This window comes from Ascidia mentula, chromosome 1 (genome assembly GCF_947561715.1).
Source record: "Ascidia mentula chromosome 1, kaAscMent1.1, whole genome shotgun sequence".
Taxonomy (NCBI): Eukaryota; Metazoa; Chordata; class Ascidiacea; order Phlebobranchia; family Ascidiidae; genus Ascidia; species Ascidia mentula.
Genome location: NC_138566.1, coordinates 2,192,154 through 2,214,185, shown reverse-complemented (window position 1 = coordinate 2,214,185; position 22,032 = coordinate 2,192,154). Strand labels below are relative to the sequence as shown.

Sequence of the window (22,032 nt, the reverse complement as noted above, 5' to 3'; positions counted from 1 at the left end):
CACCACTTTGTAATTCAGTTACGGCACCATTTCATACGCTTAAAAACAATCGCTCACATGTCAAACGCGGCCGCATCACACAACCACCACTAAAATAATATATGTCCTCTCCTTTTAAGCAGTCGCCTTGCACTCTCGCATCAATGTGTGCCGAAATGTGCCCAACTGTGTCCGAATTTATGCTCGTCGAGCAAAAGCGAGCACATCCAAGCACAGACCGGCACATCCCATCCCAGCACAACTCAGCACGCGCGCACAATAAAACAAACACGGAATCGTCTGTAGTGTAAACGGGCCTTTAGAGTTATTTACAATATATATATATATATATATATGGTTTTCACCTGTGAAATCACAAAGACAACGATGTATAGCAAGGCAGATTTCTTGTACATTTGTTTCATAACATTTGGACGATACACGCTATTTTTTACTTCCACTATTGTGCTTTAATTGTTGCATATTTGCCGTTCAGAACAACGCAAAATACAAAGTGTAAATGTAGTTGTTTTTCTCGAATTTCACCTGTTAGTAAATAACTGCAACAAAACTATTACAAACTTGTTAAACAAAAAATATTAAGGATCTATATTGCAATTAAATTCAAGAAATCCATTTTTTCCCAAAAAATTCCTTCTACCAAAGTTTAATCCATGCATATTAAGATTTGACATATATTTTCAACAGACTAACAGATATTTACACAAAGATAAATTTCAAGCACAATATTTTCTTGTTTGCGAAAACATCGAACTATAACAATAGGTGCATTTGACACTCAGCCTTGCACAAATTGAGAAGGTAGCTTGTTAAACACACACCTGCACCGCGCAAGCGACCGTCAATGTGAAATTACGTCTGTAGATATAATCTTTTCAGTCACATGACCTTTGGCATTTGACGCAGTATATCGCGAAGGTTGTATTGAAATGTTTTGGGTGATATTGACCACAAAGGTCACTGTGCACTTTGATTCCATTAATTCGTTTGTAAAACTGATATAAACTGAGGCAACGGCGGCATTTATTATATAGGCCTGAAGTTTCCTATAAACGCACAACCAGATGCTGATAGACAACTTGCAGTTCCGTTGTTTGTTATTATAATTAGCTTTGCGATTTCAAATAGCATATAATGAAACTTATTTGTGAATTATTGATATTTTTTGAAACTTTAGCGGTTCACCAAGTCTGGTTTGATCACAAGAAAATGTAGGCAGCTAACAGATTAAATTTGGTGTTTAATAAATAAACAGTGTTTTGTGTTTGTGCATTTTTCTCACACGCTATTTGTCAACGAACGCACTTTGTTCTGGTGGCGTAGAGTTTACAGAACATTATACAGCATTAAACAGGCCTCTGGACAACCTTCGCATATTGAAGCAGAAGATGCTTTTTTCGTTGCTTTATTGTGATGAAGTAGGCTACTATGTCTATTTATTTATCGTATAGAAATCAATCGGAAACGGTGCAAAACTTTTAAAGTCTGTTCCAACATTTTATCAAACAATGTTTTTCTCTGTTCGACAAAACTTCAAACCCATGAAATATTCAAAATTATTTTTTTTGAGTATTTATAATTGTTTTTGAGTAATATGCACTGTATCAATTTTGGCAATACCGAAAAATAAAATTAGAGAGGCAGCAGCGTCTTGAATTAGATTGTTCTTCAATAGATCGCCAGTCTAAATTTTTGGGATATATTGCGCTCTCTATCCAAATATCAACAAAACAGGGAATTACCCTGACGGAAGAATTAAGTTACGATGTTAATCTTAAATCGTCAACGGGGATGAAATAATAATGTTTCTTAGCAGCAGTTGTTAGGGGCAACATAATAACCTTTTTTTGAAAACTTGTTCGCTGGATGTTCAGTTAATTTGTTTTGCAAACAATATTAAAACTCATTTGTGTTTACCAATAAAGGTATTACTAGGTTGTGTATAAACAAAGTACTTAAATTTTACCAACGCAATGTCTACTTCATCAAGTGATGCAGAAACAGAAGTACATGAAGTAGAAGTAAGTGTTGTGCACAAGAGATTTTCCAATTAAAACTTATATGGTGTTGTTTTGCTTTCAGTCAAAGTTTTGCTCTCAGCCAAAGGTTAGCAATCAGCCAAAGTTTTGCTTTCAGTCAAAGACATCAGAGAAACGAACTGAGTGTTATGACAGTCATCATTCTGCAAATATAACATCAACATTACACGGGTGTGTAATTATTACGTAAAGTAATATTTACTATTTAGATTTTTTTATCATTCTCTAGAACTGCAACGCTAACAGACCTCAATGGCATGGTAGTTGATGTTGGAATATTGATAAATAGGCATTTTATATAAATCACATTATCATACGCCAGGCAGTAATGGATTTAGAAAGTTCAGAACACGACCACAGGATTTTGGTTTTTATTTTGAGGGTTGTAAAATTGTGGTCAATTTTCCCGCTATTTCAAGGCCAATTGCGAACATTTCCCACATTTTGGCAGTGCCAGAACAAGATAAACATTTACAATCCTTTGGTAAAAACTTTGCGAATATTATAGGGTATTTGTCCAAACAATTACATACACTGTTAACTACAGTGAGCCTTACTACAGTTTTTACACAATGATATGCTGTAGTCACAGTACATTCTTTTATATATATTAATTGTTTATCATTAAAGATATCGAGACTCCACTAAAAACTGCTGTGATGTTGTGTTGGAAGCTGATGGAGAAAAGTTTGAAGCTCACAAATGTGTTTTGGTTTCAATGTCTGATTATTTTGACAAACTTCTTAATGCTGATGTGAGTGTTCTTAGTTTTTATATTATGAACTTTTTTGTCCCAAATATCTTAAAAATGTAATTATGTCAATAGTTTCAAATTACTTGTAAATGATTTGTAAATGAGAAACAAAAAGTACAAAAACATTTTTAATTAGAACTAAACTTACACAGATGAAGGAAAAATACCAACATGTCATAAAGATAACAGAAATTTCAGCAGAAACAGTGAAGCTGGTGTTGGATTTCATTTACACAAGCAAAGTTATACTGGATGAAGACAATGTTTACCAAGTTTTGGCTGCATCTGACTACTTTATGTTGCCATGTAAGCAGTAATATAGTTTGATTTATTTGTTACCTTTTGATAATTCAGTTTGCAAACAATTTTCAGGCTTGTAAAACTTTATTGTCCTGCATATTTAGGTACATTATTGCTATCAATTTTGTATCTATAAATGAACGCCCAATATTACTGTGTTATGAATGAACGCTTGGCTATTATTACATTGTTCTGGGGGCCGAATGCAGTAAATTTGTAATGTAAATGTACAGTACATTTTTTCAGACCTAAAAGATTTCTGTGGCAAATTTCTGTTGGATGAACAAAACCCAGAAAACTCATTGAAAATTTGGTCTTCTGCCAAAAAGTACAATGCAAGTGAGCTGGAAAAAAGAAGTGGAAAATATATTTCTGACAACTTTTTGTTGATACGAGAGGAGGACGATTTCATGCAATTGGATTTGGAAGAATTTAAACAAGTTCTTTTACTCAAAAACAAAAATGTGTGTTTATCATGTATGACAGTTTCCCAATATATTCATGTTAGGGATTACAATCACATTGTATGACTACACATCCTGACAGGACAACAAGGAAGAAGATGCGTACATGTTGATTATTTCTTGGGTGGAATATAAGAAAGAAGACAGACAACAAACATTTCCAGAATTATTTTTTATGTTGGATTTGACAAAAATGAGCAGTTATTTTTTGTCAAGTGTTGTCCAGAAGCAGGTAAATATTTATTTTAGGTGATGTCCACATCAAGTTTTGGGCAAAAGCATAGTTATATTAATATGTGAACACAATGATAAATGCATTTCCACCAAACTGAAGCAGGTCTATAGTGATCACAGGTAATGTAAATATGAAGTTGGAGCAGCAAGTTGTCAGCTTGTGCAAAAGTATCATGGCCATAATTTACCACAATCAAATGTTGAGCTCCTGTGTTTCAGTCGGTAGAGCATTGGGTCTGGTTATCTGAGGGTCGCGAGTTAAGGCTTGAGCTTGATTTTTCATATCTAGCTTCGACACTTTTCAGGAAAAAAGTGTCTGTACCAGCAAGGCTGCAATGCCTTGGTTGCAAAGACAGTGAATGTTGTCATGATAAATGGTCTGTGTTTAAAACATTTTCGTGAGTTTATAATTTGCCCACTTTTGGCAATACTAAGTATAATTCCAGAACCTCCTTTGACACAAAACTAATACAACAATTAACAACAGCGATTCTTAAGAACATGCAATAAAATGTTTTTACTTCATGAAATCTACCTAACCAGCAACACTTCTTTCATGTGACACAAGTTAACCTTCAATTTAATTTTAAATGTTACTAGAACAACTTTGTGTCCACGCTTCTGATTTTATAAATAAGAACACGGATATAATTGGCTTCCACTAAATAAAAAAATATATAAAAAGTTGAAAATTAAAATGCCATTTCTAAATTACATTTTGTAAATTATGTGAGTATGACGTTAATACAATAACCATAAATGTATGTTTTTATTATTTTCAGAATATTTTACTGGAATACAGTGAAGTTGTAAAAAGAGTAATCACAAAAATTTCCAAAGATGTGTTACCTGATAGCTTGAACAAAATAGGTAGGTAAATATTATAAATAAAATTATAATCTTTTTATTGTGATTACACTCACATGAATTACCGTACAAAAACACTTCCCAATCCATTGGTTTCACAATTTTCACTAATCTTAGACCCCTCAACCAGCATTCTGGCACTGACTTCAACTGGTCAGCTGAGAAAAATAAATTTTGCCAACAACTTTACAGAGGAGGTTTCTTATGTAAGTATATACAACTTTTGTAATAATACCAAGTTGGTGGGAAGTGATCACCGACTGGTTGCTACCCATCCCTCGCAATCGGTTGGGATTCTATGGCAGAGCATGATTCTCTGTGAGGAAATGGGCACCTAACTCGATAACCTACACAGATATATCATTATTCATATTGCTTTAATGTTTGCTTGTATAGTTAATTTACATTGTAATCTTCTCCACAAAATAAACATAATGATGATGAAGTGTTCTTTTTAGAATCAACTGGATAATTTTAACGCAGCAGTAAAGCTGGGCAACTGGATTTATGCACTTGGTGTTTCAAACACAAATAAAATTGAGAAGTTAAACTTGGATGCACCTTTAAGTGGGTGGAAAACGGTTCGAAATCCAAATAACGGACGTATTACTGCTGCAACTGGGTTTAATGGCAAGTTGTTTTTAAAAACTGAAAGAGTACGGCTCAGTTAGTAGTTAAGTAGATGGTATTTCTCTATTCATGTCGCATTTTTTTTTCTGAAAGTGAATAAATTATTTTTAAGTTACACAACATTCATAAGGAAGTGTGGTTGTATGAACCAAGTGCATGCTATATACCTGGATTTAATGTCAACTCTGAAAATGGCAAACGCTTTTTTAAGCTTTTTACTTGATTTTGAAAGATCTAAAAATTTTTGCTGCTGTCATTGTCATATTTATCTTGCAGATTATATTTTTGTGTGTGTGGAAACTACTGATTATTGGGGAAGACCAGATGTGACCAAATGTTTGGTATTTCACACAGTACATGAGAATTGGGAATCCCGTTCAGGCAATGTAACAGATAAAAGTTTTGCTGCCACTGAATCAGGTAAACTTGAAAACCAACAACCACGCTGTACACTTACTTCCTTTGCTTCCTAGGATTGTTTTGCTTTCCATCGGGTTATTTTTATGACTTTAACAGCAAACAGTTTCTAAACAACTCAACAAAAGTGAACAATGTTACAAAAGCTTTGTTTCACCAAAATGAGTTATATTTGTTTGAAGAAGGTTTGTGTTCTATTGTCTAACCTTGTATCTAATGTAAACTGCATTTAAAGTCAACATTTTTATTTAATTTTTTGCTGCCTGTTTATCTAAGCACTATATAGCAAAACAGTCAACAATAATTATTGCAAACAACTGAAAAGTTGCATAAGGAATTTAAAAATCTTTACATAATTACTTAATGTTACAAACATAATGTTTTTGTTGCTGCCAGGCATATTGTAACTTAATAATCTGTTCTTCTGGCACTTAATGTTACTTTCAATATTTGAGCTATTTTATTGGAAATAAGTTTCCTAACTGTCGTTTATGAAATAGATTTGTTGCAGGTCAACAGGCTTTCACTGTGTGGTTGTACAACATAAAAAGTAAAGTGAATTATGAATCTGACGCTCTTCTGGTGGAGAACAACAAATATACACCTTTTGTTTAAAAAAGATTGTATTTTCTGACGTTTCGCCTGTACGTACGACTAGGCTTCTTCAGAGAATAAAACAAACACAGTAGCGAAGCGAACCAACAGGGCAAAGAAATTGAGCGACGAAAAAACAAAAGGGCGTAACAGCTAAAACACAGCGGGACATAATTCAATGGACAACATCGATCATGGGTCAAACGGCCAAACATGGGAAACAAAAGTCACGAATTGTTACGGGCGAAATTGCGGAACACGGGCGAAAGTACTTTTCCATCGTTCCGATTTAAAACATTCGGTAGCGAATTAATATAATAATTTTCCACAACCAACCGTTTTGCCAAAATTGTTTCTTGTTTTAATACTTTTGCTTCCTTCCAATTGATACGGTGGTCGGTGTCAAGCATGTGGGCACATAGGGCAGATTTATTGGGTTCCATATTGCGTATGGCTGCCTTGTGTTCTTTAATACGAGACGTTAAATTGCGCTTAGTCTGGCCAATATACACAGTGTTACAATCAAGACAAGGGATTAAGTAAACTACACCGGTCATTTGAAGCATGGGAATACGGTCTTTAGGTTTGGGAAACATGTTTTCTAAAGTGCATACCGGTTTCATGGCAACTTTTACGCCAGTGGCGTTGAGTATTCTTGATATCCGCTCAGAAACTCCCTGTACATATGGTATGGAAGTGAATGCTGTGTATGTTTGTGTGGGTTTGTTGTGTGTGTGGGGTGTGAGATTTAGGTTAGTGGGAAATTTGTTTAGTTTTAGAACGTTTCGAATGTGTTTGCGTTCAACCCTCCGAGTGTGTGGATCGGCAATATGTGTAATCGTTCTGTTATATAAGGTTCTGGCCACAGTGAGTTTTTGATGTTTCGGATGGTGTGAGGTGTATTGTAAGTAGCGGTTAGTGTGTGTAGGCTTGTAAAAAATGGAGGTGGTAAGTTTCCCGTCCGGGTTTGCAGTGACGTTTACGTCCAAAAATGACAGACTATGGTCATGTTGTGTTTCCCGGGTAAACTTAATGGAAGGTTCGATGCTGTTTATGTGGTTATGAAACCCTGCGACCTCGTCTTTTGCTATGATGACGTACGTGTCATCGACATAGCGGAGCCAAAGTCGCGGGGGTGTTTTGAAGGAAGCAAGAGCGGTTTGCTCAAGTTGTTCCATTATAATGTTGGCCAGAACCGGTGAAATGGGAGAGCCCATGGGGGTGCCAAAAATTTGTTGGTAAATGTCGTGTTTATATGTGAAAACAGTCGAGTCTAAGCACAACTGTAATGCCTCTTGGATGTGTGTTAACTTAAGATTGGTACGTTTATGTAGTGTTGTGTCTTGTTGTAGTTGGTCCAAGGATATTCTGAGCGCAACATCTGTCGGAATTGACGTAAACAGGCTAACGACATCAAACGATACTTGACACTCATGCGGAAGTAATTTATAATCAGAAATAATCTTTACAAACTCACTGGAATTTTTTACAGTAAAGTCAGTACTATTAACTAAAGGAAATAAAATTTGACTGATGAACTTAGATAGCTGGTAGGTTGGCGAGTTGACAAAAGAAACAATCGGTCTTAATGGAATACCTTCCTTATGGATTTTGGGTAACCCGTAGAACTTTGGGAGCACACCGTCGCTGCTGTGTAGTCTTCGATACTCCGGTTGGGATATGCAGTCTTCTGTCCGTAGTTTCCACACAAATTTGTTCAGTTTCGTCTCCAGTCTAGTACAAGGTGATTTGGCAAGTTTCTTGTAAGTTTCGTTGTCCGAGAGCATGGTAACAACTTTATTGTCATAATCTTGTCTGTCCATGACCACAGTGCAATTTCCTTTGTCAGCCTTGGATATGATGATGTTGGTGTCGTTCCTCAAACTCTTAGTTGCTTCCCATTCTTCTTTAGAAAAGTTTGAAGGTGGCAATTTGGCTTCTTTCAAAATCTTAGAAATTTTGCTACGGGCATGATCGGCTTCCGCTAGTTTATCTGTGCCCAGGCGTAGAAGAGCTGCTTCAGAGGCACTGATCAGATCAATGGTGGGTAATTTGTGTGGAGTGATGGCGAAATTTTGTCCCTTTTCTAACACTGTTGTTTCTGCTTTAGTTAAGACACGGGAAGAAATGTTTTTAATCCAAATTCCTTTTTGATCGGAACCCTGTTGTCTGTCTTTGTTTGAATTATCCAAAGATTTCATCTTGGCTTCATGTCTTGCTTCACATAAACTGGCTACTGCTTGTCGACGAAAATTTCCATACGAAACCAAGGATTCAAAAAGACTCGGGGAAAGATGTTCCTGGAGGTGTTTCTTCAGATTCTCCGAGGTCTTCTTAAGTTGCGAGATTTTTTGGTGAGAATTGGCAATGCGACATTTTAGCAATTGCCAACCGCAGTTTCTCACAAGTTTAAAAGCCTGTCTAGTCTTGTCCGGAGGAGTTAACCTTAAACTTTTTGGAAGAGTCCTGAGGTCTTTGCATCTATGATTGAACCGTAGGTGACTGTACTCCTTTTCAATCGTGCAAATTTCTTTGATGAACCTTCGAGCCGCTAAGAGCGTCGATTTACTGTTTTCTCTTCTGATAATACTGAAAACTGAAAATAGGCTTTGACCACCAGGTATCATAATGAATTATGAATCTGACGCTCTTCTGGTGGAGAACAACAAATATACACCTTTTGTTTAAAAAAGATTGTATTTTCTGACGTTTCGCCTGTACGTACGACTAGGCTTCTTCAGAGAATAAAACAAACACAGTAGCGAAGCGAACCAACAGGGCAAAGAAATTGAGCGACGAAAAAACAAAAGGGCGTAACAGCTAAAACACAGCGGGACATAATTCAATGGACAACATCGATCATGGGTCAAACGGCCAAACATGGGAAACAAAAGTCACGAATTGTTACGGGCGAAATTGCGGAACACGGGCGAAAGTACTTTTCCATCGTTCCGATTTAAAACATTCGGTAGCGAATTAATATAATAATTTTCCACAACCAACCGTTTTGCCAAAATTGTTTCTTGTTTTAATACTTTTGCTTCCTTCCAATTGATACGGTGGTCGGTGTCAAGCATGTGGGCACATAGGGCAGATTTATTGGGTTCCATATTGCGTATGGCTGCCTTGTGTTCTTTAAATACGAGACGTTAAATTGCGCTTAGTCTGGCCAATATACACAGTGTTACAATCAAGACAAGGGATTAAGTAAACTACACCGGTCATTTGAAGCATGGGAATACGGTCTTTAGGTTTGGGAAACATGTTTTCTAAAGTGCATACCGGTTTCATGGCAACTTTTACGCCAGTGGCGTTGAGTATTCTTGATATCCGCTCAGAAACTCCCTGTACATATGGTATGGAAGTGAATGCTGTGTATGTTTGTGTGGGTTTGTTGTGTGTGTGGGGTGTGAGATTTAGGTTAGTGGGAAATTTGTTTAGTTTTAGAACGTTTCGAATGTGTTTGCGTTCAACCCTCCGAGTGTGTGGATCGGCAATATGTGTAATCGTTCTGTTATATAAGGTTCTGGCCACAGTGAGTTTTTGATGTTTCGGATGGTGTGAGGTGTATTGTAAGTAGCGGTTAGTGTGTGTAGGCTTGTAAAAAATGGAGGTGGTAAGTTTCCCGTCCGGGTTTGCAGTGACGTTTACGTCCAAAAATGACAGACTATGGTCATGTTGTGTTTCCCGGGTAAACTTAATGGAAGGTTCGATGCTGTTTATGTGGTTATGAAACCCTGCGACCTCGTCTTTTGCTATGATGACGTACGTGTCATCGACATAGCGGAGCCAAAGTCGCGGGGGTGTTTTGAAGGAAGCAAGAGCGGTTTGCTCAAGTTGTTCCATTATAATGTTGGCCAGAACCGGTGAAATGGGAGAGCCCATGGGGGTGCCAAAAATTTGTTGGTAAATGTCGTGTTTATATGTGAAAACAGTCGAGTCTAAGCACAACTGTAATGCCTCTTGGATGTGTGTTAACTTAAGATTGGTACGTTTATGTAGTGTTGTGTCTTGTTGTAGTTGGTCCAAGGATATTCTGAGCGCAACATCTGTCGGAATTGACGTAAACAGGCTAACGACATCAAACGATACTTGACACTCATGCGGAAGTAATTTATAATCAGAAATAATCTTTACAAACTCACTGGAATTTTTTACAGTAAAGTCAGTACTATTAACTAAAGGAAATAAAATTTGACTGATGAACTTAGATAGCTGGTAGGTTGGCGAGTTGACAAAAGAAACAATCGGTCTTAATGGAATACCTTCCTTATGGATTTTGGGTAACCCGTAGAACTTTGGGAGCACACCGTCGCTGCTGTGTAGTCTTCGATACTCCGGTTGGGATATGCAGTCTTCTGTCCGTAGTTTCCACACAAATTTGTTCAGTTTCGTCTCCAGTCTAGTACAAGGTGATTTGGCAAGTTTCTTGTAAGTTTCGTTGTCCGAGAGCATGGTAACAACTTTATTGTCATAATCTTGTCTGTCCATGACCACAGTGCAATTTCCTTTGTCAGCCTTGGATATGATGATGTTGGTGTCGTTCCTCAAACTCTTAGTTGCTTCCCATTCTTCTTTAGAAAAGTTTGAAGGTGGCAATTTGGCTTCTTTCAAAATCTTAGAAATTTTGCTACGGGCATGATCGGCTTCCGCTAGTTAGAAGCAATAAAGATAAATGAAATGATGAACACTCAGTCAATAAGAGATGTGTGTTTTGTGAATGGAAACATCATTGCAGTTGTGCAAAGGTATTAACATTTGTAACAATCTTTTAAAACATGATAATTTGTGATTTATTGTGCTATTTATGATAAATCTATGTGACTTTGTGTAAGTAATGCAACAGCTTCTGTAAAACTGGTCACAAAATTGTCTGGTATATGTAAGTGGGAGAATTGAAACTTAACTCCTAACCTAGGTAAAAATGTTTGTTCTGAAATTTAGGTCCATTTCTCTTGTAACCTGCCAGATTTATAAAATATTTGAGGTATTCAAAATACAATTACAGCTACCATGAAGGCTGGTTGTTGAAGGAGTTCAATGTGTCGCACAAAACATGGAGGGTCATTACTGGAATTGAGAATGAAAAGGATTTTGCCAGAATTTTCCCTTTAGATTAAAAACTGTCTCTTGTGGCTCAAGAATTGTTTAATAATATTATGAGTAGGGTTTTAATGTATAATTTTCAACAGACACTACATCATAGCTTAAAATGATGCATTTATTTACCTCTGTTTGTAGCCCATTGTTAGGTCAAAACTGACATGTGCACGATGCTAGGAAATTTTTGATTTCATTAATATGCCTATGCTTATAACCCTTTTTTCGTTGTATTCAGTTACGCTACATACACCAGTAGAAAAATGTTTTTGACGATGATTAGGTTCGTTTAAATTTTTGCAAAAAAAAATATTCATTTTATGATTGTTTTGTGACGTTCAGTAAGATAGCCTTGTAGCTAATTTAGCTGGTCGCTGACGAGTGGATATTTGCAATATACTCCTTTCTGGAGGATCCATATCAATATTTCCATTAATAAAAGTGAAAAGCGAAAATTGCCACAATGCTTCAGAACACGTTGGGTGTTAACTTTTCGATAGGGGTAAGTTGCAGTCAGTTTTAGTGTCGTTGATTTTTAAAGAGAAAAATTAATCACAAGAATTGTCTTAATTTTTTTTATTTTTATGTGGAGTTGCGTCTTATCTGCACACTCGGGTCAAAATTATTTACGGGGTAATTTCTTTCTTCAGGGCAGCTTAAACCTCGGTCGGAAAATATTTTGACAGAAGCAACAACAAAAACTGTAAAACAGTTTTGTGAAAAAACGAACGATAAAAATTAAACCCATTTACATATTCATGGTTGGCCCGAACCTTCGCCTCTCAATAGCAACAAAATTAGTTGCAGAAGGATTGTTATTGCAAAAATTGCTCAGCTTATGATTGTGTGCCATTCTCGCATTTTCATAAGGGAAAATCACCAAAAACTTCACACGCAGGCCTTGTCAGTGCCAACGGTAATGTTTCGGTAAAAACATTGTAATTTACTGAAAATACATCCAGGAAGTTGAAACAACATTTTGTGAAAAAATTACGATTCAAATTTTCCAGTATTTCACAGTTCAAAATTAAAATATCGAACCTTTACATCGTCATCTTTTTACTGCAAAACAAACACATCTTAAACAGCAACAACTGTCGCGCCATAAACCGGTTTGTCAAGATCAAATGCATGTGTCCAGGCATCTGAGGTTGGGTCGTAAACTTCAACTGATGTCAGTTCTTCAGATAAACTCCTAAATACCCCAAAAATTGCTCAGTAAAATGCATTGCTTTAGTTTGTAAGAATAAAAACAACGTTTGCAAATCCAACTTATTAAAAATAGAAAAAATAGAAATGTAAACCTCACCTCAATCCACCCACAACATAAATCCTCCCATCAATAACACAAGCAGAGTGACGGCAACGAGGTGTTAGGAGAGGAGAAACATATTTCCATTTGTTGACTCTAGGTTCGTATCCTTCAACTGTTTGCAGGGGGCCAAGACCGCCATCACCTCCTGTCAGATTTAAAGTAAAACTTGGTCCAGGTTTGTAATTGCTGTCAGTAAAACATATGAACATGCCGCAGTCACTGGTAGGCGAAACCCGCCTGGGACAAACCAATGTGGAAACACTTGTATACAAACAATGCTAAAACCGATGGCGGCGCGTCGCAAAAACCATCACAAAGTGAAAGCATGCTATTTGGCTGGCAAGATCGTAAAGCTATTAGGTAGTTTTCTGATAACTAACCAATGGCATAGATCATCCCTCCAACATCTAAACAAGCTAAACTGCTTCTTGCTTCATTGAGAGAAGAGATTTGAGAAGAAGTTTTACAGCGCAGATCGTAGAACTCACATGATTGTAGGGGTTTTCTGCCGTCCATTCCTCCGATACAAAACGAAACATCTAAAGATAAGAATGATGTTATTCATGCAATAAAGAATGCAGCTAATCCCATCAATTAAAACTGAACGATGAGCAATTATAGATTCAAGTTTGATTTGTTTTGTCTTGGGTCGTCATTATTTGGAATAAAGCTCAAATTTGGCTGCATTCCCTTCGATCAGGTCTGGATCTACAAACGATATGTCAACAAAAAAAATAACTTTTAAGCATATCCTTACTGTTAATTGAACACATTCCATGTGCATATCTTGGTTGTAACATGTTAAAACCTTTTCTCCATCTGTCTTCTTGTACATCATAAATTAAACAAGAAAACACTTTTGAGTATCTTCCACGGCCGCCGGTGAGGAAAATGTCATCTAGGACATTGCAGTTATTATTGACTTGGTTGGTTATACACCATCTTTCACTACATAATACCAGATTTATATACACTCTATGCTTTATGTGTTTTACCACTATTGCTTAATTGCACTCATTGTGCACACATATAAATTGGGTTAACACGAGCCGATAGCACTATCGGATCCCAAGCAGTCATTTGGCCATAGTGCGCTCTACGGTGGTTCTCTCTGTTGTTTGGTACCCAGTTGTGTACCCAACGGATCGACGTTGATCAAAAGGTACTACAAAGTGGAAATCTGTGTGCCTGCTAGTCTAAAAGCTATTCCAGTGCCACATCCAACAGCTGTACTGATGAGCTCTCACATGCTTCTTACTTAAGCAAAAAGTGAGCCCAAAACTGTTAAATTAAGTTTGTATCATGGCTTTGCATTGAGAATCCTACAGTTACAGTTTTCCCCACACAATTTTGAAGTAATGTTTCAAATATCTTTTGTACAATCATAGCAACTGACCTTGGACCACAGCAGATGCAGCAGAACTTCGACCATCCAACAAATCAGCAAATTTCGCCCAGTGTTCTGTTTCCTCCAAATTCATCATCTCACAAAATTTTGTTCGATTTTTTCCACCCATTACATAAACTGTGTTTCCAACTTTGGCTGAAGTTGAGAACGTTCTTGTCGAGTTCAATTTCTGCAGATTGTGAAAACCTGGCAATGTGTTTGTTTGTCTCTTGGTATTTTCTGTGCTTTACTATAACTGGGATTCATCATTTATGGACCACTTGTTATTCAGAGAAATTCTTGTCCCTTTGTGAACTACTATCAGTTCAACAAAAAGTAAAATACAACTAACCGGTAAATGTTGATGTTGTTTAGTGGCAACATTCCATTTCACACAATCTCTTTCTGAACCAACGCCACCAATAACAAGAAATCCTGATGAATCTATAACAAATGTGAATAATATGCATTTTATTGTGAACCTTCTCATTGCATACTTGGTGTTAACCAATTGTTGGCAAGTACCATGACACTATAAAAGGTAAGAAAGAAATAAACTAATTTTGCATTGACTAATTCTACTCCAGAAAGTCAAAGTACTTTGTACTTATTTGCTCTTTTTTGTGGCCACTTCAAGCAACTGGTAGAAGCTACTTCATAATTAATAACCAGTCACCTAAAATAAAATGTTAATTGTGCATTGCAGCTTCATCCAGGGATGGAACAGTTATATCATTTATGAAATTAAATTACCTCTTTTACTTGGTGTTGAGGAATCTGGACGGCTTCTTGCACTGGATGAAGTTGCAGTAGGATTTATTGATCTCCTTTCTCCTGCAGTAGACACATAAATTATGTACAGTAGTGAATGGAAATCATAACCAATACCAAAATGTATTAGAAAGTGTTACTTTGCTTTGCATCATTGCCTTGTTTTCTTTCTCCACCATCAAGATCGGGAGGCGACTGTGGTTGCTCTGTTTTCTCAACGTTGCCACCAAGTGGTGAATAGGTTTGAGGTCGAATGTCTAAATATGATTCAACAAAAATGTTACACACAATAACAATGTGTTCAAAGACAATAATAAGTTGTTAATGTGGTTATGTAATCATTAAAGGACAAACATAAAATAAAGAGTTCAAATTACAGTTAACAATAAAGTTAATATCGAAGCTTACTTGCACCATGGTCTTGTTCGCTTGCATCGTGATTGAGGCATGGCTGAAGATGCACAACATCTACAACCAAAGTAAATGAAAATAAAACTTTACTGAGCAACAAAAACATAACAGATTGTGAGCAAAAAATTGTGCTGCATCTAAACCATAATTAAAATATAAACATTACCTGTAACAGCTATTAATTCATGCATAAATTTATTTAACTCAGCTTAAAAACAGTTGTAAATTCGTTAAACCTTGATTTGATAAGTTGGTAGCAAAAAAAGGAGTTTGCAAATTTCTGTCACTAGGTGGTGACTGAGGTGCTTCAGCAGTGGTAGGTCTGGCCATCACATCTGTTTGGATCACAAGAAACAACATAAAGAATCTCTTATTCGACAGCCTTTTGCCAGAATTTTTAAACATTAATTATGGTTCGAAAAAATTTTTTCTGCTACACAAAAGTTGACAATTTAGAATACTGTGACAAAAAAGGATATCTCAATTAACTTTAGAGGTCTTACCAACAACAAGCTTTGGGTTTGTAACATCGCATGCATGTAAGATGTCTCCACCTGTAACAAAAACAACGCAGTTTATGGGCCAATATGACTGCTTCAATGAAGTCTATGTACATTTCCAAATACCTAATCAAACACCACAAATACAACCAAATAAAGTAAAGCAGGCCTTAAATTTGTATTTTGTTGGTAAGCAAAACAATGCAAACAACGTCTTTAAAACCAGTGACAAAAGTTGGAAAGCTCAAAATGAGAGGTATGTTTTTATTAAAATGGGACAAAAACACTTTTGCATTCCTTTGAGCTGAACTAATCAGGTATTAAATAGCAATGCAACAAGTAAAGTAACTCATGATAATACTGGTCATAAGAAACTATTAAAAACAATAAGGAATGCAATTGTTATTAAAAACTAGCTTGTTATCTCACCAACTTCCAGTTTAGGGATTGTGACATCACTTAAATGTGCTGAATCACTCCCTGTTACAGAACAATCTAGTTTGTTGCCATCAAGTGGTGAATCAATACATGGTCTGACATCTACAAATCAGAATTTTGGGTGAAATAAAAGCAGAAAACCAGGAAAACGTTACCATGGTTTCTTACCTACTGGAAGTTTGGGGTTTGTGACATCAATAGAAAGTAATCTGGCTCCATCTGTAAAATAAAGAACCCAGTTTATGGATGAAGTAGATCAGTTATAATGCAACCAATTCAAGTATGTTAATTTAATATCTTACCAACTGGAACTTTAGGGTTTGTGACATCACTTGAAAGTAACCTGGCTCCACCTTTAATTAAAATAATCAAGTTTACATGAGCTTAAACATCTTTACATATATTTATATGTGCTTTCCACCGACAATAATCAGTAACAATAAAATTTTACCCGAAAAGCTGGACATTCATGCAAGATTAAAATCATTAAACTATAGTTCCTATGGTATCAAGCATAGACACATATTACATAAACAATGTTTTTTCAATAAAAACTAGCTTACTTCCACCAACAGCAAGTTTTGGGCTTGTGATGTCACTCAAATGTGCTGAGTCATCATCACCTGTAACAAAACAAACACAGTTTTTATGTTATAAAGTGCAGAGTAATTAACCAATCCTGTGTTATAGAGAATATTGTTTCACTGAATGTATGAATGTAAATTATGGTCTTACAAACATGAACATCTTACCAACTGCAAGTTTAGGTTGTGTGACATCACATGAAAGTAATCTGCCCCCTCCTATGATAATAATCAACCACGTTTATTATACAAAAAGTGTTGCTACCTCATAAAAACCAACCTTTCAAATTAAATTTCCTAGTCTGTCATAGGTTGGAAATACATTATGATAAACTACGTTCATACAGAGCCATTTAAACATCAAAAAAACATCATAGTTGGCTAAAATTTCTTTAGCAATAATGGCTGCCTCTGTCTTTTTTTAATTGATAGGTTGCTAAGTGCACAACACTAGGTAAAATATGACCCTTGAAAGCATTTTAAATCAAAGCAACAAATATATATTTAAATACAAGCTGCCAATCTAATTTAAAACCTTGATTATACAAATTAATTGTCAAATATGCTGGACAGCAGGATATTTCAAGATTATGACAAAATAATATTAATAAAATTACAAGCAGCTTGTAGTCTTACCAACTGGCAGTTTAGGGCTTGTAGAATCACTTAAATAAGTTGCGCCACCACCTGGAATAAAAGAATCCATCGTGTTGGTAAGCGTTACATATTCGACTAACTCTATACTGCAGAAGATCTTGTTACTGAAGCAATGACTTTAAAATTACGCTATGGAAGATGATGAATTATGCAACAATATTGCAAAAAAAATAAGCCACATATAAATATAGGGCATGGTCTTTATAGCCATCAAGTAATGTGATATTTGTTGTCTTAGGTGGTTGCAGAGGCAGATACTTTAGCACACTAAAGATTCTTTTAACATTATCAGTGCAAAAAGGATCTGTCCATAAGAATGGTTTGCAATAATGTAGAACAGGATTACTAAGATTTTTTGTAAATAATTAACTAATTAAGAGTAAAGTATACAAAAGGATTTACCGACAAATTTCCTGAGCTCTGTTGAAAACTGATCCAACGGAACAGTTGGATTCTGTGGTGGATGTTGAATATTCATCCCTCCAACAGCATCTGCAACCTGTTGTGCAATGACTGCATGATCTTGCTTAGCCATGAGGTCCTGGAACTCATCTCGAATAGAGATCATATCTGGTCGATTGGATGGATCATGATCCCAACATCTCACCATTGCTCCTTCAATGCACTCAACTATTTCTCTGTTGCTCTCATTGCTTTCCTCTTTCAGCTCCTGGATTGCTTCACAGTTTGGGTGAAGGCCAAGTTCTAACTTTCTTTCAAACTCATGATCTGACAAGTAGGGGTCTTCATGCGTGAGTGTCATGTGTTGAATCATGCCACAACTGTATGTGTCCTGTTCTTTCTTCGGTCTAGCACCATGGCGAAGCTTCTCTGGAGCTGCATAGAACAGGGTAAATGCCTGCCTTTCTCTTCTTCCATCAATAGTTGTATACCCTGTATAGCTAGCAAGCTGGGCACTTCCAAAATCAGTAATCTTGCAAACTAACCAAGCTGTTAGAAGAATATTTTCTGGCTTTAAATCACCATGAATCACTCGCTTGTCTAACCCACAATTGTGAATAAATGCAACCCCAGATGCTATGTCCAAGTTCATTCGGAGAATTAAGCCAGGCCCTAAAACAATAGAATCATCAAGCAGTAAAACTTTAAGGTTTCCTCCTTCGCAAAACTCCATCAGGATTCCCATCGACCCTGACCACTTGGTGATGCCAAAGACAATGACAACATTTTTGTGTTGACATTCTTGCAACTTATTGTACTCTTTAAGAATTCTGAAAGAAATAAAATGTGTCATTAACATGCACATTCAATTCAGCCAACATGTATACCCCAACCACTAATTCAGCAGAGCAAAAAATCTTGATAAACAGTAAGCAATAATTTGTAAATTGAAGATTTATCATCACTAATTTTATGTCACATACTTTTTCTCAAGGGCAGATTGCTGTCTTTCACCACCAGTTACAGTAAAACATTTAACTGCATGATCACCAATAATTTTATGCCATACATGTAAAACTTCACCAAATGATCCACGCCCAATCTCAAAAAGCTGAGCATTGCAGAGAATTTGTTTTGCATTGTATATCTGCAGCTGCACACAGTATATAATTGTTAAGTTAAACACATAGAAAAGTTTGTTTCTAAAACAAAGAGCTGACCCAATAATGCATATAACATAACTGTGTTTATTGGAGACCTTACAGCAGTGATTAGCAGTACTTTGTTATCTCTATGGTGTCCCAGTCTTTATATTCTCAGCAACAATCAAAATAATGTGTGCTTATTGTTCCTAAAAACTTCAACGATTCTCCCACTTAGTTGGGTAAATGAATTTTACCCTCACTTATCTTCTACACATATCAACAAAAAAGGTTTGCCAAATTTTTAAATGATACAGTCAGTTTTTATGTTTTCAAAAACAATTATACACACACACTAGTTCAGTTGTACAAAGCTAACAAAAACAATCAATCAAATACTTACAACTATCACATCGCCAGTGGTGGGTTTGATAATATTACCTTTAGGCATTGCCTTAATTCATCGCAAATCTAAACATTTATTTCTGAATAGTAAAAATCCAGCCTGAAATTGAATCCCGGAGCTTTTCTGGAAAAAGATTTCCTGGTCAGCAACAAAAATGTATCCCCACCTTTACAAACTGAAAAGAATGCAAAGGTTTTTCCTAGTAGATGCAATAGCAAACTTGTTGCACGACTACGCCCTGTTGTTGGGTAAATATTGACCTGCACTTTGGATCAGACCTTTTGTCTCACTCAAAACTTCAATCAAAATCTGTATTTTATTCAAACAAACACGGAGTCGGTGGCACAGAAAACATGAAATCAGCGTCATCAACGTAAGCATTTCTCATCACCAACAAAAAAAACAACATCATAACAACTTAAACATTTGTCGAGTTGTGATTTTAACCACATGTAATTGTAAATAAACAAAATACTATTTATCGAAATGTAATGTTGGCTTAATGTTGTAATGATGTCAGTTTTGGGAACGTCATTATTTTTGTACACACTAAACATTAGTCAACGGTTGTACTAGATTGCATGTCCTCAACATATTACAAGTAAAGGTTACATAAACTTGAAAATAACTGCGAAAACAATTGTAACACAATTGTATACTGATATCCTAATTTTACGTTTGGGCAGAGTAGCAATTTTTATCAGAGGCAATATACAGCAAACTCTTGAGATATGAACAAACCCATGTGTCGTGGTTAAAAGAAAGCCACACCTTATGTTCACAACATTGAAAAAGCAACATGGTGCACTTCCCATAGTAATTGTGGTTAAGGTGATTGGAAGAATACCTTGTGCCATTGCACTAGATTTGCGAAATTACTTGACACAGGGTAGCCAGTGAAGAAGGAGTTGCTCTAATTATCAATACTCGCATATTTACTTAAACCATATTCATTGCAGTGTGTTTGCATTCAGCTCACCACAAACATTGCACAGTTATTTGTTCACCTGGTTACGCAGGGCTGTAACATCACATGAGATAACTGCTGTATCATCAACAAATAAACATGTAACACAAATAACAATGGCTCAACAGCATTACCTCGTGAAGCAGCATTATTTATTCACATTTTCCAAGAAGGCGATTTGCACGAAGTCGTTTGCAACTTGACATGAAGTTTGCTGTAATGCCAAATTCTGCAATATAATGTAATGTTAACAGAGTCAATGGTTAAACTGATAAAAAAATTGTTGTCTTAATTGCAAAGATGAGCAGATATGATGAGGAAACGGTAAACTTGCTTTATTTATAATTGGATATTTACAAAAGTTACATGGACCTGAAGTAAAAACTGGCAATCATTTTGTGAGTCAACATCAGTATAACTTTTGATTCATTTAGAAAGCTGTTTTATTTCACCTAGTATAAAAAAATTACCACTAAATTTTGTGTAATTTACATTACTTTACCCCTAATTATGTTCTCAATCTAGAAAAGTTAAAAAACTACCTAATTACAATGAGATTTTAAACTTCTAAGTTTAACTGCAACATTGTCTATTAATTGCTGTGCCTTAATACAACAATCAAAGAGGATGTTTCAATACTCCGGTGTTAGACTGCTTTAATAGCAAAGAAAGGGGCCACCAAGACAAACATGCCACCTTTCGTTTATCAATGCAGCATGTACAAGGCAGCTTTTATTATATCACAAATACTTGTCGTATACTTTTGCACAAATCAAAAGTCTGTAACCATTTTGTCGTTTGGAATTGTATTTTGTAACTACTCAAAAGAACTTGAATCTCTGTCAGTTTGGCACATTCCTAGTCTGTACCAATGGCTCCCTAACATAATTAAGTTATAGCCAACAATATTTTTATGTATAGCTTGTGGCCTATGTTGGCAGTCCTACAAAATCTTGGCGGTGATCATTTATTAAATCACCTTTGTTAAACTGCAAAATAAACCAATCAACTTACAAGATAGTTTAATCTTTTTAAACATTCTCTTGTTAGGAGCGTTATAGACCCAATTTTTATAAAATCATAATGCAGTCTCTATGACCTCATCAATGCTTGTTGTTCACTTTATGTAACTTCACCATTATGTTGTGGTAATCGACCGCTTGGTCATTAGCTACCAGTTTCTTCACAACCTGAAACACATATAGATTAAAATAGCAATTTTGTAGTATGTCTTTGATGTCCCTTATTTTTAGAAAAAATGGGGGCTTTCAATGCAGGCATCGTGCTGAGCTTTTGTATTAACTTTACTGTTTACAAACCTGAAACACAGATTAGTTAAAACGTAACAACTTTAATTGGGTCTGCAGTTGAACACATGCTACATACTTTTTATTGATTTGGTTCAAACCACAACACAATCAATTTGACGGCTCTTGAATGTCTTACAACAATTAACAAAACTTGAAATTTCAAACTTCGTGCTGGAAAAATTTGAATGCAAATAAGCTGCGTTATGACGGATGAGAGCAATTAACATTGTCGACCGGCGATGGTGAGTGCAAGACGAGTGTGTTTAATTTCAAACTCTTAAATATGCCCCAACGAATACATGTAAAGAAAAGCTTTTAGTGTTGTTAGCCTGTATGTAAAACC

At 35.9% G+C, this 22,032-nt stretch overlaps 3 protein-coding genes across 12 annotated transcripts; 1 reads left to right on the top strand and 2 right to left on the bottom strand.

The window, feature by feature from the left end:
* The first annotated feature begins 1,922 nt into the window (after positions 1-1,922).
* On the top strand, positions 1,923-11,484 carry LOC145905413 (kelch repeat and BTB domain-containing protein 3-like). Of its 3 annotated transcripts, none has more exons than XM_082992605.1 (14): positions 1,923-2,021; positions 2,083-2,210; positions 2,670-2,793; positions 2,946-3,099; positions 3,340-3,557; positions 3,640-3,789; positions 4,574-4,661; positions 4,776-4,864; positions 5,117-5,288; positions 5,565-5,708; positions 5,762-5,890; positions 6,217-6,261; positions 10,960-11,047; positions 11,308-11,484. In XM_082992605.1, exons 1-14 carry the CDS (start codon positions 1,974-1,976, stop codon positions 11,417-11,419), a joined length of 1,689 nt encoding a protein of 562 aa, XP_082848731.1. In that variant the 5' UTR covers positions 1,923-1,973; the 3' UTR covers positions 11,420-11,484. The 3 variants fall into 3 exon arrangements, with proteins under 3 accessions (XP_082848731.1, XP_082848739.1, XP_082848748.1); XM_082992613.1 differs by having other exon boundaries at positions 11,244-11,451; XM_082992622.1 differs by lacking the exons at positions 1,923-2,021; positions 2,083-2,210 and adding an exon at positions 2,299-2,421.
* LOC145912141 (uncharacterized) lies at positions 6,527-7,516 on the bottom strand. Its single transcript, XM_082999558.1, has one exon. It carries the CDS (start codon positions 7,514-7,516, stop codon positions 6,527-6,529), a length of 990 nt encoding a protein of 329 aa, XP_082855684.1.
* Positions 11,485-11,996: 512 nt separating the features above from the next.
* Positions 11,997-21,873, bottom strand: LOC145905077 (uncharacterized). Of its 8 annotated transcripts, XM_082992421.1 has the most exons (24): positions 21,766-21,873; positions 21,394-21,698; positions 20,514-20,608; positions 19,673-20,433; positions 19,410-19,587; positions 18,848-19,017; positions 17,865-18,694; positions 17,442-17,492; positions 16,974-17,024; positions 16,785-16,844; positions 16,524-16,574; positions 16,390-16,440; positions 16,213-16,323; positions 15,787-15,837; positions 15,520-15,618; positions 15,281-15,340; positions 15,013-15,129; positions 14,855-14,935; positions 14,454-14,545; positions 14,111-14,291; positions 13,472-13,612; positions 13,095-13,253; positions 12,709-12,859; positions 11,997-12,594 (listed from the first exon to the last, which is right to left on the bottom strand). In XM_082992421.1, exons 5-24 carry the CDS (start codon positions 19,455-19,457, stop codon positions 12,480-12,482), a joined length of 2,670 nt encoding a protein of 889 aa, XP_082848547.1. In that variant the 5' UTR covers positions 19,458-19,587; positions 19,673-20,433; positions 20,514-20,608; positions 21,394-21,698; positions 21,766-21,873; the 3' UTR covers positions 11,997-12,479. The 8 variants fall into 8 exon arrangements, with proteins under 8 accessions (XP_082848547.1, XP_082848550.1, XP_082848548.1 ...); XM_082992424.1 differs by having other exon boundaries at positions 14,864-14,935; positions 19,673-20,608; XM_082992422.1 differs by having other exon boundaries at positions 19,673-20,608; positions 21,479-21,698.
* Between the last annotated feature and the right edge of the window lie 159 nt (positions 21,874-22,032).

Excerpts from the sequence above, each read along its gene's own strand:
- LOC145905413 (XM_082992605.1), top strand. The coding sequence starts at position 1,974 with ATGTCTACTTCATCAAGTGATGCAGAAACAGAAGTACATGAAGTAGAA. Across the intron at positions 4,865-5,116 it reads TTACAGAGGAGGTTTCTTAT|AATCAACTGGATAATTTTAA; the intron begins GTAAGTATATAC and ends TGTTCTTTTTAG. Across the intron at positions 11,048-11,307 it reads ATCATTGCAGTTGTGCAAAG|CTACCATGAAGGCTGGTTGT; the intron begins GTATTAACATTT and ends ATACAATTACAG.
- LOC145912141 (XM_082999558.1), bottom strand. The coding sequence starts at position 7,516 with ATGGGCTCTCCCATTTCACCGGTTCTGGCCAACATTATAATGGAACAA.
- LOC145905077 (XM_082992421.1), bottom strand. The coding sequence starts at position 19,457 with ATGCCTAAAGGTAATATTATCAAACCCACCACTGGCGATGTGATAGTT. Across the intron at positions 17,493-17,864 it reads AGAGCTCAGGAAATTTGTCG|GTGGTGGCGCAACTTATTTA; the intron begins GTAAATCCTTTT and ends CTTTTATTCCAG. Across the intron at positions 14,936-15,012 it reads AGGCAATGATGCAAAGCAAA|GAGAAAGGAGATCAATAAAT; the intron begins GTAACACTTTCT and ends TGTCTACTGCAG.